This window comes from Haliaeetus albicilla, unplaced genomic scaffold (genome assembly GCF_947461875.1).
Source record: "Haliaeetus albicilla unplaced genomic scaffold, bHalAlb1.1 scaffold_42, whole genome shotgun sequence".
Taxonomy (NCBI): domain Eukaryota; kingdom Metazoa; phylum Chordata; class Aves; order Accipitriformes; family Accipitridae; genus Haliaeetus; species Haliaeetus albicilla.
The window spans coordinates 1,340,485-1,354,481 of NW_027212546.1; the positions used below are offsets into that span (position 1 = coordinate 1,340,485).

At 52.4% G+C, this 13,997-nt stretch overlaps 1 protein-coding gene across 2 annotated transcripts; it reads right to left on the minus strand.

Moving 5' to 3' along the window:
- Positions 1 to 769: 769 nt before the first annotated feature.
- Positions 770 to 13,057, minus strand: LOC138684344 (electroneutral sodium bicarbonate exchanger 1-like). Of its 2 annotated transcripts, XM_069778038.1 has the most exons (21): positions 12,534 to 13,057; positions 11,668 to 11,814; positions 11,085 to 11,220; positions 10,709 to 10,869; positions 9,592 to 9,777; positions 9,395 to 9,483; positions 9,105 to 9,262; positions 8,639 to 8,726; positions 7,987 to 8,133; positions 7,738 to 7,829; positions 7,229 to 7,403; positions 6,959 to 7,092; positions 6,176 to 6,421; positions 5,966 to 6,071; positions 4,851 to 5,012; positions 4,018 to 4,131; positions 3,518 to 3,679; positions 2,648 to 2,899; positions 1,775 to 1,843; positions 1,059 to 1,232; positions 770 to 959 (listed from the first exon to the last, which is right to left on the minus strand). In XM_069778038.1, exons 1-21 carry the CDS (start codon positions 12,820 to 12,822, stop codon positions 771 to 773), a joined length of 3,276 nt encoding a protein of 1,091 aa, XP_069634139.1. In that variant the 5' UTR covers positions 12,823 to 13,057; the 3' UTR covers position 770. The 2 variants fall into 2 exon arrangements, with proteins under 2 accessions (XP_069634139.1, XP_069634140.1); XM_069778039.1 differs by lacking the exon at positions 4,851 to 5,012.
- Positions 13,058 to 13,997: the final 940 nt, after the last annotated feature.

Consider the following 13,997-nt stretch of genomic DNA (forward strand, 5'->3'; position numbering starts at 1 on the left):
GTAAAGGCACTGATGATGCAAGCTTTGGGGGTCAAACACGAGTGCTGCAGCCACTCTGCTTGGGGTCAGAGCCCTGCGATCACCTCCTGCAGCCCTGCCCCCGAATTTGATTTTCCCACCAAGCTGCCTGCTGGTTTCTGTGGGATGCCCCACAAAGAGGCAAGTGGAGAAAACTCTGCCAAACACCTTCAAGCTAATCTTGCCGGGGGTCCTGGCGCTTGGTGGGGCTTTACCTGTCACTGCCTTGCTTTGGGATATCCACGTCACTGGTCTTCCCCACGTTCAGCTGAACTGAACTTGCAGCAGCAGCAGCTTCCATCGCCCTCCTGGACTCCTGATGTTAAAAAGGGACAAATCACGTTCTCTGTCTTTGGTCAAAGTGGAGATAAGCTGAATGCCCAGCACAAACTTAGCAGTCTGCCCTCCCCTTCTGCCCCTTGGCAGCTATAGGTATTAGTGCAGCAGGGGAGAAACCGTTCACTCCAGAGATTTCAGGGCAGGGGGATTGTGTGTTCAAAACACGATTATGAGCAAATCTTGCCAGCAGCAGCAGCAGCAGCATTACCATCTAATAATAATCATCATAATGATAATGACCTTTGTGAAAAACAACTCGTTTTAAAAATTACACCTGTATTCAACTGTTCAGCTCACTGCTACTTGAGGAAACAAAGGTTACAACGTGGGATCCAGGCTATTGGGATCTATTTCGATTGAGTGCTGATCTTCCCCCAACGTTTCCAGGCAAGCTGTAAGAGAAACAGGCAATCTCACAGCCCGACGGAGATGTCCAGCCCCGAGGACCCAGCAAGCCTTACCTCTTCTTCTTCTTCTCCGGCTTCATTTCTGGCATCGTCCAACTTCTTCTTCCTTTCTGGCATAAGGTCATCCAGAAAGCCGAGCTCTCGCTTTGAGAAGCAGAAATCCATCGCTTTCCGGACAAAGACGAGAGCCAAAACCTTCACGAATAAGAGGGAAGATGCGGTGAGCTCAGAGACGATGCCACCTCTCGCTCCAACGCTGCAAACACCCCGCTGCCGAGCGGCGGCAGCTCTTACCATCATGGGAAAGATGATGGCGGCACGGGACACCTTGATGGTCCAGAGCAGGACGAGGCAGGTCAGCTGGATCACCGTGAACAAATGCACCTTTCGCAAGGGCACGTGCCGCAGGTAGATGAAATCCGGCTGGTGTTTCGCCGGCATCCAAAACAGCTTCAAGCGATCAAAGAACTGCAAAATAAAAGGGAAAGGTTGCCACCTTGGGACTGCGGCAAGTTTCTGGCCCTCTCGAGACGTGGAGGCAGTTTGCAGCATCTCGCTTGCCGACAGAAATCCTGGATCCCACCGCGTTCCTCCTGGGAGCAGCACCCATTTTCCCTTCGCTCCATCTATCAACCGGCTTGCCCCTGAGAGATGCCCACCAAACGGCAACTATTCCATGCCATTCCATTATTAGCATTTCTTGGCCCACTGAATCCCCCAGCGAGGATTTCCACCAGTGGTAGAAACTGCCTTCCCTTTGCACTGAATTCCCCCGCTTTCACGTAACCAAACACTGACCGGCCCTAAACCCTGAAACAGAGAGCGCTGAACTTGCCTGGTCCTCCCAGCCCTATATACCTCCTGTGCCTCCACCAATCTTTTTCTTACACAAGAGAGTTTCATTGCTTGCTCTGCGAGAAGTTCTTCCCATGCCACTGCTTTTTTCCCTGCTGCTACGGAGACAAAATACCAGGGAGCCGACATGCTGCACGCTGTAAAAGAGTCCGTACCTGAATTCCTCTGAGCGACGACACACCCATGTAGAGAAAGACGCCATAAAGCACAGGCATTGGTATAAACTGGGGGGAAAAAGAAAAAAAAAAAAAAATGCAATCGTTTCTTTTTCTATATTGCATTTTCAGTATTACCACCCTCTTCCGCAGGCACTGCCTAAAATTGCTTGAAGCTTTCCAGCTTCCGTTCAGGCTTAGAGATGGGTCAGATTTTAACCATTAAAGATTTTGTGCGCACGAGTGAGCTAAGGCTCTGCTTTAGGCTGAACTTGGGAGTTACCTCTCCTCAGAATAATCCTATTTTCCAGAAAGGTTGGAGGAAAATAGGCGATTTCACCCGTGCTACCCTATGCCGCATTCTGTGGCGGTAGAAAAACACTTCTGCCTATTCTTGGGGCAACAGGCAAAGGCCACAGGCCTCCTTTTAGCCTAGAGACGAGATTACTTTGTGGGAGGAACGTGCAAGGAAGCCCACGGGGATGACCTCAGTCTGTTTAGCTCCTGGGAACGGCTGCTCCGGGGCATTTGGGGAGCAAATTGCAGCCAGTAAAGGGCTGCCTGTTTGAAAGAGAGCAGACGTGCTGGTCTGAATATGCTCAACTGTAACCCATAAACATGGGCGGGCCTGAAAGGCACCCGAAAATTCAAGCAGTTGCGTTGCTCGCTCGCCTCGAGCACACCAAACGGGGGCCTGAAGGGCTGCAAAGCCTAACGGAGGCTGGTTCCCACCGTGGGTCAAGCCCCAAGGGTTGGGATCACCTCCTCCTCCTCCGCTCCACAACTAACTACTCAGGCCTGCAGAGAGGGGACTGTTTTTCGGTAACCTCCAACAAGCTCGCGGTTGTTGGGTGGTTTGCATTTTCCTCTCACCTTTAACACGGAAGTGAAGAAGACGGAGCAGCCCATGAGCACAAAGATCAGCAAGCCAGTGACTCTCTGCTCTCGTATCCCCAGAAACTTGGGTTGTTCTCCTGGAGCTGAGCAGTCAGACTCTACTTTGAGGCTATTCACGTGGGTGATGGACAGGACGGTCGCAGCCACAAACCAGGGCAGCCCCATCACAGAGCACACCCCGAGCATCACGGCCACCACAAAAAGGTCCAGGTGGTACCCGCATCCTTTCTGCAGGCAGGAAAACAAGAAACAGAGCATCCCATAGCACAAGAGCAAGGAGAACGTCGCAAGTCAGACTCAAACCCTGCTCGAGCACAAGTCAACTTCTTCAGAATTTAAAACAAGAAATGGAAACGAGTAAGGGTGTATGCAGGCTTTGCACAAGCACCTGGCGTGAAAATCTGGCAGGAGTTCAGACACAAGGGATATGGGGAGCTTGTGCGATACATACTTCTCCAAAAAAAACCCACCCACAACCCAAAACCACCCAACCATTTTTTTCACTCACAAAGAAAATTCTACCACTTGCAAGGAAGGTGTGACTCTGAGTTATCCCTGGCAGCGCATCAAAACAATTCATTCCCCGCACCTGCTGCTGCTGCCATTTTAAAACAAAAACGCGCTTCTGTATTGCTCCAAGATTAATTTGCTCCTCCAAAAGGTTGCTCATCTGAACTGCCCTGTCACTTGCTCCCTGCATCATCGCTAATCCAGGAGAGCATCCTGCCACGCAGCCTGACCTTGTCCCAAACCAATGCCTTCAGAAAGCATCGGGAATAAGAGCTTCTCCCCAGACCTGCAGCCCAGAAGGGGCTGGGGCTGGCGTCATCTCTCACAGGCCCTTACCTTCAGCTTGTGCTCCTTCCTGTTCACAATAACGGCACTGATCTGCTGGTCCATGAATATCAAGATGGTGCAGAGCAGAGCTGGGACGAGCGCAGCCAACACCGTCCACCAAGGGTTGGGTCCTATGGGGTTGATGAACCACCCGCGGTCGTCTCTGGTAGGCTGCAACAAAGCCCACACATCAGCATCGTCTCCCAGCCCAGGCACTCCACTGGCTTTCATTTTCCCCTCCCTCCCTGTGTCAGAGCACCTCCCAGCCCTGGCTTCATGTCCCCCTCTCCCGTGGGCTTCAGCAGTGCCAGTCTCCTCTTTGCAAGCACCTCTAGATACTTCTCCTGTAGGCATCTAGTTTTGGGGCCATCTTCTCCTTTCCAGGAGGAAGCAAGGCACTTGGAGGTGGAAGAGGAGATGGTCACACCACCAGCATCTCCTCCAGACTCAGCCCTGCCCTGCCCCGGCATCACCTTGTGGCACCCCCACCTGCCAAAACACCCCATTACCTTGAACGCATGGGGGACCTGGAGCTTCGGCGATGGGATCCCAACCACAAAGTCAAGGAGCACCATGATGACGATGGTGAGGAAAACAGCAAAGTCGCTCACTGTGGACCGTACCTGGGGCAAGGAACCAGAGGTGAAAGGGGCATGGCAAACAGGGCCGTAACGTGAGATGCAAGAGTTGCAGACATCCACAACATTAAGGCTGGTTAACCAGATCCCACCACCCCTCTGAGCACGTGCAGCCTGATCCCTTGCTTAGATACTGTTGCTGTGTTTGTCCCTGTGAGATCTGGTGTCAGACAATAAAAAAAGCTTAATTAGGCGGACAAGGGTTGGTTTAAGTCAAAACCTAAAAATAATAAAAATAACATTAAAAATAAGAAAACAGATGCCTGCCACTACAGCTACACTCACAGCTACAATGGCAACAAGGCACTGAGGCATCCTTTAGTCCTCAAAAGGAAGCTCCTCATTTGACTCTACTTTCCGCTCGAGCACATAATGCACAGAAGGTAAGGAAAAAAAACCCCAAACCCCAAAACTTTGGGAAACCTGACTTCCTACTACCTGAGGAGGAAAAAAAAAAAATTAAAAAAAAATCAAACCCCCAAAATCTTCAATCTGGGGCAGGTCACGAGGCAGGTGGGAAATGCTACGATGATTTTGCACTCATGGAAATGAGTGCGGGACATCCAAGCTCTTGGAGAGCTTGGCCTGCAAAGGCCAACGTTTCCCAGCTTGACCAAGGCGGGGCAAATACTGCTTAGTGCTCCGGGAAAGCCATTTTGGGAAACGAGTGTGGAGATGGACGCTGGCCACCATCTTCTACTTACTCTGGTTGGAAAGTAGTGGCTGGTTTTAAACTTCTTCAAGAAGCTTGACAGGGCAAAGGTGGCGAAGAAGAGGATGCAGCACCAGAGGAACACGTCAGGCGTGTAGGGGCCGTCGCGTCCACAGGCAGGTCCTCGAAACTCCCCACGCAAATACCGACATTCCTGGAGAAACAGAGCGTCAGGACACAAAGGCAGTGCACGTGCGGCAGGGAAACCTCGCATAGCTAGGGGGTTTTGAGGATCTTGGTCCAAGATCCACGACCCTGTAACTGCTCCTGCCAATTATATTTAATTTATTATATGAGCTCCTGCTCATTATATTTAATGAGCAGCAGCAGCAGCTGAACAAGTGACACATCGAACTACAGAGCGGAGAAATGAGATGTGAGGGGACACCATACCACACACCCTCGGCACGTCCTCTGCCTGCCATTTGAGCAATCGTGGCTAGAGAAGACACCAGAGGGAAGAGGAAACACTGGAAACTCTTGGGGATAGAGAGAGAGGGAAGAGGGAAGGAGGGCTAAAGACAACCATGGTAGGAAAGGAGGAGAAGAGACAAATCATCCCGTCCCAGGGGAGGGCTCGCAGAACCTGGCCAAGAGGGCATGAAGGCCACCATAAGAGCCTGCCGCCCTAGGCCCGGGCTCTGCTTCCAGCAACAACAGCCTGAGAGGCTGCTCAGACATGCAAATTTATGCATGTACCTACAGACAGCACTGAACGAGAAAGCAAGGCCTGGAGTTACTAGGAACCCATTAAGGAGACCAATTACTATCTTTCAAGCATGAACTTAAGTCCTACAACTTCTACAATAATCAAACCACCCACTACTTAACCTTCCTCCCAGTCAGAAATACTGTCCTGCAACAGGCCTGAGGGGGACGCTTGCTACCCACAACGTTGGGGACCAGGTAGACTGGGACAAGGTGGACTCTCCTCCCCAGGACCAAGCGGGTTAAAACCACACGCTAGATTTAAGCAAGGACTTTTCCGAGCAGCACTAGCACAGTTTGAAGCCCATCATTCCCTGAAGGGCTCTGACTTCTGCACCATGCAAATGCCCCTGGACCCCATGGCCGCGGCGCGAGGAAGCAGTGGCTCGGGGCACTTACGGTCACCGTGAGGTTTTCCCAGGCGATGCCAGACACGTTGATCTTGTTGCTCGCCCAGAAACGCAGCGTTTCGTTGCTGGGATGGGTCGGTGCCTCACACTTACAGCTGGCAGGAGAGAAGCCAAGACAGGGGTAAGGGAAAGGCGATGGAGGTGCAGCCCGGAGCTCCTGCCAAGGGGCAGCAGCTTTCTCAGGGGGAAAGAAACCCACTAGTAGCTGGTGAGGAAGTCCAGCTTGCTGTGCATGTGCACAGGGTAGGTGTCTCGCAGGTGACTCAGCTTCTCCAGAGCCTCGTAGATGAAGATGATGCAGATGAGGGAGGCAAAGGCTTCTTCCGTGAAGCGGGTGACGTAGCACACCAAACAGCTGGCGTCGGTGGCCACCAGCACTATGCACAAGAAGGCGGTCCACAGCCCAATGCACGCCCGCAGAGACAGATAGGAGAGCGTGTACTCCCTGGGAAAGCAAAATGAAACAAAGGCTGGAAAGGCCAGCAAGAGGCCCTGAGCCATGCCTGCCTTCGGGGAAAGCGGGGAGCAATTTTGGAGCGTGTCAAGGCTGCGGATGGGAAATGCAGTTTCCACGTACTACTACAGAGAGCCTCGGGGCTGTGGTGCAGGGGGTAGACCCACAGGAGGAGAGGCCAATTATTTAGTTACCACTGTTTAACAAGGATCTTGTGTTAACACCTTGGAGGCTGCCTGAGGTCAGGTCCCTCTTGGGCCAGGTGGTGTTCTCCCACATCACCCTGACGCCCTAACACTGAAACCAGCTGGGTTTGCACCCAGTCACCTGCTGCCAGCAAGCTGGGGCTTAATAATAAACCTTATGGCAACAAGGGTGGTTTATCTCCCACCAAAGCCATCGCAACAAAAGGACTGTCACTAAAATCTAGCAACTACCCCTAAGAAAAAGAAAAGAAAAGCATCTTTTCTCCATCACTGCCCCCTTCTGAAGGCTCTCACAGCACCCAGCTGCGGCAGCCAGCCTTACTTGCAGAACTTGTAGAGGATCTTCTCAAACACGAGGACGGGTCCGGTGCTGCCGAGGATGGTGAGAGGTTGGCCGGCAAAGAGGCAATACACCACGCCGGCCATGGACGCGCCCAGCAGCGACTCCATGGCACTCTGTCCGGGGAAGAGAGGCAGCCGTGAGTAAATAAAGCGTTAGGGAGAAACAAAAACCAAAGCCAATTCACTGCAGCAAGGACTTTGGCCTGAGTTTGATCCTCCCCCATGCCCCCCAACAGAGAGAGGTGCTCACTATGTGGCCATTGGTCGCCTCCCCCAGCAGTCCCCCAAAGGTGATGACAGGGGACATGCAGGCACAGTAGAGGAAGAGGAAGGACGCCAGGCACTGCAGGCTCAGACCATCCCAGAAGTCGCTCCAGAACCACGGGGCTTTCCGCTTCACGTCCAGGCTCAAACCTCCAAAGAGCCTGCAGGAAGGAAAAAGAAGAGAGTCTGTTCTCTTGGAGGAACACGCTGACTTTGCTTTGCTGCAGAAGGGCAATCACAAGCACAGAGTAACTTTCGTGGCTAAAAAGAAGCACCCTCCTTCATCCCAAATCAAGGAAACCTGCATGCAATGGTGATGGCTGGGGCTGAGCCCAGCCGCCCAGATCTCCCCCCTGCCCAGCCCAGGGGACCAAGCTGGCAATGTGGAGCCCCTTCACTGAACCAGCTAACCCCAAAGACCTGCTAGAAGGGAAGGTGCCTGCTCAGATTTGAGAGGCAAACAGAAAAAAAAACCCAAACTGTTAAAGCTCCCACCTTCCCGTCCGCTGCAGTTCAGGGCCACTGTGTTTCTCCAGCGTGCTGTGAGAAGCACTGTCATCAAGAGCTCCTGGCATCTTCCTTTTTTCCTGTTAAAATGGAAGTAAGATAAAGCTATGGACTTGTAACCGCTGGCTTGTCTTGCGTCTGGTCTGGCTCTGTGACTGTGTCAGAGTGGGACCTTGTGAATTTGGGCCCCTGAACAGCATCCCCAGCCGTCCTGCCCGTCCCCCTCGCGCCTCCCACCTGCGAAGGGACGTTTTTCGGGGGCTCGATTCGGATCGATGGATCCCACTCTCCTGGCGGCAAGACCGTGACCTGATCCAGAAACTCGTCGATGCCAGCCACGAGGTCAGCCCCGTTCTTGGCTTTATAGGCAACGTCACGGAAAACCTGCCAATAGAAGACAACCTGGTGAGAGGACAACCCAGCTCGGATGTCCTAACCAGTGCAATAAGCTCTTGGCTAAACGCAAGGCTTTCTCCCCAAAATTTCCTGCTGGAAAGGGCAGGAAATATGCCCCCAAAAGGAAAAATCTGTGCATCGGGGCATTTGTAATCATCTCCCCCACGAGGCCCCCGTCCCCCATGGCACACCATACCCTTCTGTTTAAAGAGCAAGAGAAGTTTTACTGGCCCTGGCAATGCCACCACTGGGGACAGCGTGCTGGGGAACCCGGCGAGAAGGATGAGGTGCAGGATGCACCCCGGGTGGGATTTCAGCCTCCAGGATGTGGGGTGATGCAAAGCTGCGTGTTTGCTTTGGGGTGAGAAAGAGGGCTGGGCTATTTGGAGAGCTGCGGGCAGCTGGGACAGCAAATCCTCTTCCTCACTACTTCAGAGACAGGGAGAGCTGAAGAAAGGCAAAAATGACCCGGAGCTATCTCATCTTGTCGCACCTCATCCGTCATGATAGTGGCCATGGACCTGCCGATCTCATGGTACTGATGGGCTTTTCCTTCTGGTCCAAGCAAAACAAACAGGAACCTGGGCAAGAAAAACAAAATGAGAGAGAGAAGAAGGTGTCCTTGCTCCAAGAGCACCCAAGGAAAGCCCTGGCAGCTCCCAGCCCAGAGCGTGGCTCAAGACGGGACACGTAGGCTCAGCGACGCCGCGATGAATTTGAAATTCTTCAAAACCGACGGCAAATTTAATTTGGGGGCCAACTTTCATTACAATTGGCCAATGGGTTTAAAAGCTACAGCAGGGAATGGAGAAACGAAGGCGAGGAGATGTGGGTGGGGGAAACGTGCTTGCTCCCCCTCCCACTAGCCTTGTTCCCTTGGGACACCAAACTGATGCCTGCAGCTTGATGTTTGGTTGGGTGTCTTTTTTACGGAAAAAATTTGCGCTTCTCATTCGCACCTTGTTGGGATGGGAACTTCCGTCATGCCTGAGAGGAGGACAGCCGGGCTCAGGCGGACAAATGCCACGATGGGCTGGTGAAGGAAATCCAGCTCTCCTACGAGCACGTTGGATGCTTCAGCCCCGGTGGGAATTTTCTTCATGAAGTGCAGCTCCGCCTGGGCACGACAAGCGATTTTCAGGCAATTACCCCAAAAGCAAAGCCCACAGCACTCTGCAGCACACTCTGCAGCCAAGTTTGCAAGAGCAAATCTGGCCCTAAAGGCGTAAGAAAGCTACGAGTGTCTCACCTTGCTTAAATCCATTGCTCCGCTCTCAGGGTTCACCCCATCTTTAGCTTCCGCAGCGGTGGGAGAAGGACAAGGGGTGATTGTTTGGGCTGGTAGGAAAAAGAAAGACACTCAGAAAGATGGACAAGGAGCAACTGGGACGCTTCTCCTTTGCCCGGACAAGTCTAATGGGGCCACAGCCCTGCAGAAACCCTCACCTGGCTTGTAGAGGAGGTGCAGGTCTGACTGCCTCTTGCTCACATCAGCAAACGAGCAGACAGCGGGGAGAAGGGTGGTTGTCTTCTCGTTCTGATGGTGGTGCTTCCTCAAAAGGACTTCTCGAACTCGCGCCCGCGTGTGCTCGTCAAACTCCGTGGACTGTTCTTGCTGGGCCAGGATCATATCTGAGGATGGCAAAGGGAAACAAAGCCATCAGAGCAGAAACCCCAACAAGTCCCGACCCCCAAAGCCCCCAGGGAAGGCTGTGCCACACAGGCTGTACCCTAATGCCGGCTCAGCCTTGCATAGCAAGGCTTTTTAATAATGTTCAGCCTTTGCAGCGAAAACGAGAATTTTCTTTTGCTAAGAAACATCACCCAAGTGCTTATTCATCATTCCGCTAAGATAAATATTTCCCATTCTAAAGAACGCAATTTTCTTGCCCGACCTGGCCTTTCTGACTCTACACGTTTACCCAAATTATAAGCAATCTATAGCACAGACGTTCCCAGAGTTTCCCGTGCTGATCGAGTGCAATTTGCCGAGCCCAGGGAGAAACGTGCTAAGAACGGCTCCGACTTCTCCAGCCCTTGAAAGGGCTGAATGGAGACCTGCCGCCAGTCAAAGATAACTTCTCCAAAGCGGCTTTTGCAATTAACTTCAAGTATCTTCCCCACAGAAATACACTGCTTGGTCATCGCCAGATAAACTCTGCCTTAAAACTCTTAAAAGCTGGATGTTAAGGCAAAAGTAAAAAAAAGAATGCGAGGAAACAGCTTGTAAGAAATAGTTCCTTTAAGGAGGTTCAGCTCTTACGCAGACTCCGTATTTCTAAGAGCAGCCTGCTAAGCCCTGACACACGCTCCTTTTTGGCTGCAGAATATTCTCTAGTGGCTTCTCCAACCCCACAGACTGCTTTCAAAAGGACCCCGTATTGGAATAAAAAAAGGGTGCGATGTTGCACGCCCAGTCTACATCCAAAAACAGCTCATGAGAAAAACACAGTGGCACTTCTGGAAAAGGACGTGCCATTGGGGCAGGGTTTGATTTGGGAGTGAAGAGCACCGTGGCGAGCTGAGCTCGGCTGTTCCCGGAGGGATGCAGCGCCCACGGTACCTGCAATCTCTTCGATGCTGTTGGCACAAATGTCCAGCAGCACCGACCCCTTGCTGATGCAGCTCCTCAGCTCGGAGAGGCTGTGCAAGGACAGCGTGCCAACGTAGGGCTTGCTCCAGCGCTCGCCGCCGTCTTCCACGTCCTCCTCAAACTTCAGCCACCTGCGGACATCGGGTGCGATCAGCCCCATTGCAAGAAAACAGCCCCCGCTCTGCAACCCCTTTGACAGAGCCACGGGGTGGCAAGAGGAGAAGGCTCCTCGTGCCGCCACCTGCAGCTGCAAAAGCTTCGCGTCCTGGAGAGGAGAAAGCAGAGCCCACGGGCGCTGCCGGTGCGGGGACTCCTCCCCCACCGCAGCCAAGCAGCGGGGATTTACCTTGCCGTTTCCTTCCACTCGGCATCTCGGCCCTCTTTTACGCAGATCTCATCCAACTCGGAGAACAAGTGGTGAGGGACGTGCTGCTCGTCCTCCTTGGTCCTGAGAATGAACTGCACCCGCTGGGACGGGGAGCCTGGGGGCAGAAGGCAAAGACCCATCCCGTTACCGCGCCTGAACACAGCTCGTCACGCTCACGTGCAAAGTGGCCATCAGCACCAGTGCAGCCATAAACACTGGGCTGGCCCCTCTCCCCTGCGTCTGTCTGGGCTTGCACAGAGCCGTGGAGAAGGAGAAGCATCTAGTCCACCTCTGCATAAGGATGGGCTGCTTTCCTTCCCCACATTGCCATTTTTAAAGCCAGGATCCCTCTAAGGAAGACGAGCCTAAACCCATTAGGCATTTAACTGCATTAAAAAAAAAAAAAAAAAAAAAAAAGTAAAACTTAGGAAAAAGAGGGCGTTGCGCAATAAGGCCACTACTTTCCCTCGGAAGAACAGCAACTCACTCAAACTAGCCACGGGGACCTGCTTGCAGAAGGCCCCAGCGCCCACGCTGCCCCCAGGAGTTTAGCGAATGCCGCGGTGGGACTTACAGTGGTAGCCCTGCTCCGTCGGGGCAGAGTCCTTCTCCCGTTCCCCTTCCCGATGCTTCTGGCTGTGGCGTCGGTGATGCCGGTGGCTCTGCCTAACCAGTGGCATCCGCGCGCCCACGTACAGGGTCCGGTGGCCTGCGAAAAAGCAGCGTTTTTTGCAGCACTCTCGGCATTGCGGCAATGGTTGAGGTGGCCGGTGCCTTGCTAAGCCACGGTTAAATCCCAGGAGCAACGCCAGCTTCCCTTAATGTTATTTTCACTGGACCTCCTTTTTTCCAAGCCTATTTTACTCGAGCTTTGCAACAGCACAGCAACAACAAGTGTTGGCTCCGGGTCATCTAAAAGTGCCCCCAGAGTATCGGACCTCTTCTCAAATTCCAGCTTCGGCTGGACAACACTCAGACTTGCTCATTAAGCAGCAACACAAGCTAATTCTTTTCAAAATCGCTGTATGGCACGAGGCGACAAGAGACGATCAAATCACTCCCATCGTAATGAACTCCAGAACAAAAAAAGAAAATCACAGCCCCGCGTCTGCAGCCCTGAAATGATTCTCCTGACATGATTCTCCTGACCTCTCCAAGCCAGGAGCAGCCTCTGCGAGAAAAAAAGCCGTGAATTATCGAGCCCCATGGCTACAACTCACACCGTGGCCTCCCGGGGGGCTTCTTCCCTCCGTTTAAAAAGCCGTAATAGTAAAAAACGTGACAATAACTGTGCTGCTTTATTGAGAAGCGCGGCACGTTTTGCTGCACATGATGTGACACCCAACAAGGCACACAGGAGAGACTTTGTGCAATGGGAAAACGCACTGGGCTGGTGGCTCCTCTACCAGGATCTCAGCAGAGACTCACCTTCCAACTCCTCCTTCTCATAGCGAACACTGACAGCGTTGCTCCTTCTTCCCCGGTCAATCACTGCCTCCTCGTCATGTCTCTGTTTAGCAACGACAAGAAGGGAAAAGTTGGGGCTGGGGGTGGAGAGCTCCCTTACGTCCTCCCAGCCATCATCCACCCCTGCGTCCACGCGAGTCCACGAGCCATCACGCCTCTGCGTGCCTCCTCCTCCTTCAGGCACAGCCCTAAAACCACGGACTTGTAGGAGGTTTTTCTTCCCATACGCAAATAAAACAGCCCATAACATCACCTGTACTGTATACCACGAGAGTCTGGACGTATTTAATACAGCAGGAGAGGGATGAGTGTTTCAGACCAAACAAACCCACCTCCTGCTTTGATCTTGAGGTTCCTGTCTAAAAAAGTGATTTCCAAACTGGAAAAAAAAAACCCAACCCACAAAACTGCACTTTTGAGCCCCGGCCGTGCTACCTGTAACTCTTCCAGAAGTGTCATTTTGTAACCCCCGTTGGGGTTCATCCTCACGTCAGTCACTGGGTTTTGGGGACAACTGAACCTCCAGGTCAGTCAGGGGGCCCGATTCCCCAGGGACTGATGGAGTAGCCCTCACGGGAGGAGCTAAGCGGCACCCAGTGTGCACCAACTCCAGAGACACAATAGGGACCATTATGAAATCACAAGCTATGATGCGGATCCAGGCAGCTACTTAAAGCCACGCACCCCTAGACCCTTCCCGCTTGGAAAACTTAGTGCCTGGGGAGAAGCCAGCTCTGCTTTGAGCAAAAACTCTCCAGAACAGAGAAACTTCCTGCATGAGAGGTATCAGGCTCAAAAGTGTGCAGAAGGAAAACCCTTCACAGGCTCGTTCGCCCTCCTGAGAAGCAAAGCCCATTAGCAGCAGCATGTTTTCTCTCTTTTTCTTTCTAACAGTAGAGCTGAAGCTCTAGCATCCTGAGGATAACAGGAGGTACAAATACGGTAGGGAAAAAGAATATCTTACTGGATCAATGGGTAGATTCAGAAAAAAACCCTGCTACACAGTAGTTTATCCTGACTGCTAGCTAGAACCGAGAAGACTGCTTTCTCCACCTGGTTCCGGTGGAACATACTACCCGTCTAGGACGGCTGCATCTGAGGAACAAGAATTAGTTATCTGCAATACAAGGAATAACAATGAGTCATTTTGTGTCGTGATATTCATCAGACTGCACAGAGAAACAAGAGACAAATGCATTTGAATAACCATGTCTTGTGTTACGTTTTAACCACTTAACATTCCATGAGAAATACCCCAAGAGCTCAGGAAGAAAGAGCAGAAAGACAGGAGACAGGTGAAAGCCTAGAGCACCAGCTAGACGGAATGAAAGACCCTCTTCCTTCTCTGAAGCTTCAGCAAGGCTTCCTTCACCTGCTTGTTCCTCCGACTGTAAATGACGGGGTTCAAACTGGGGCTGACGAGAC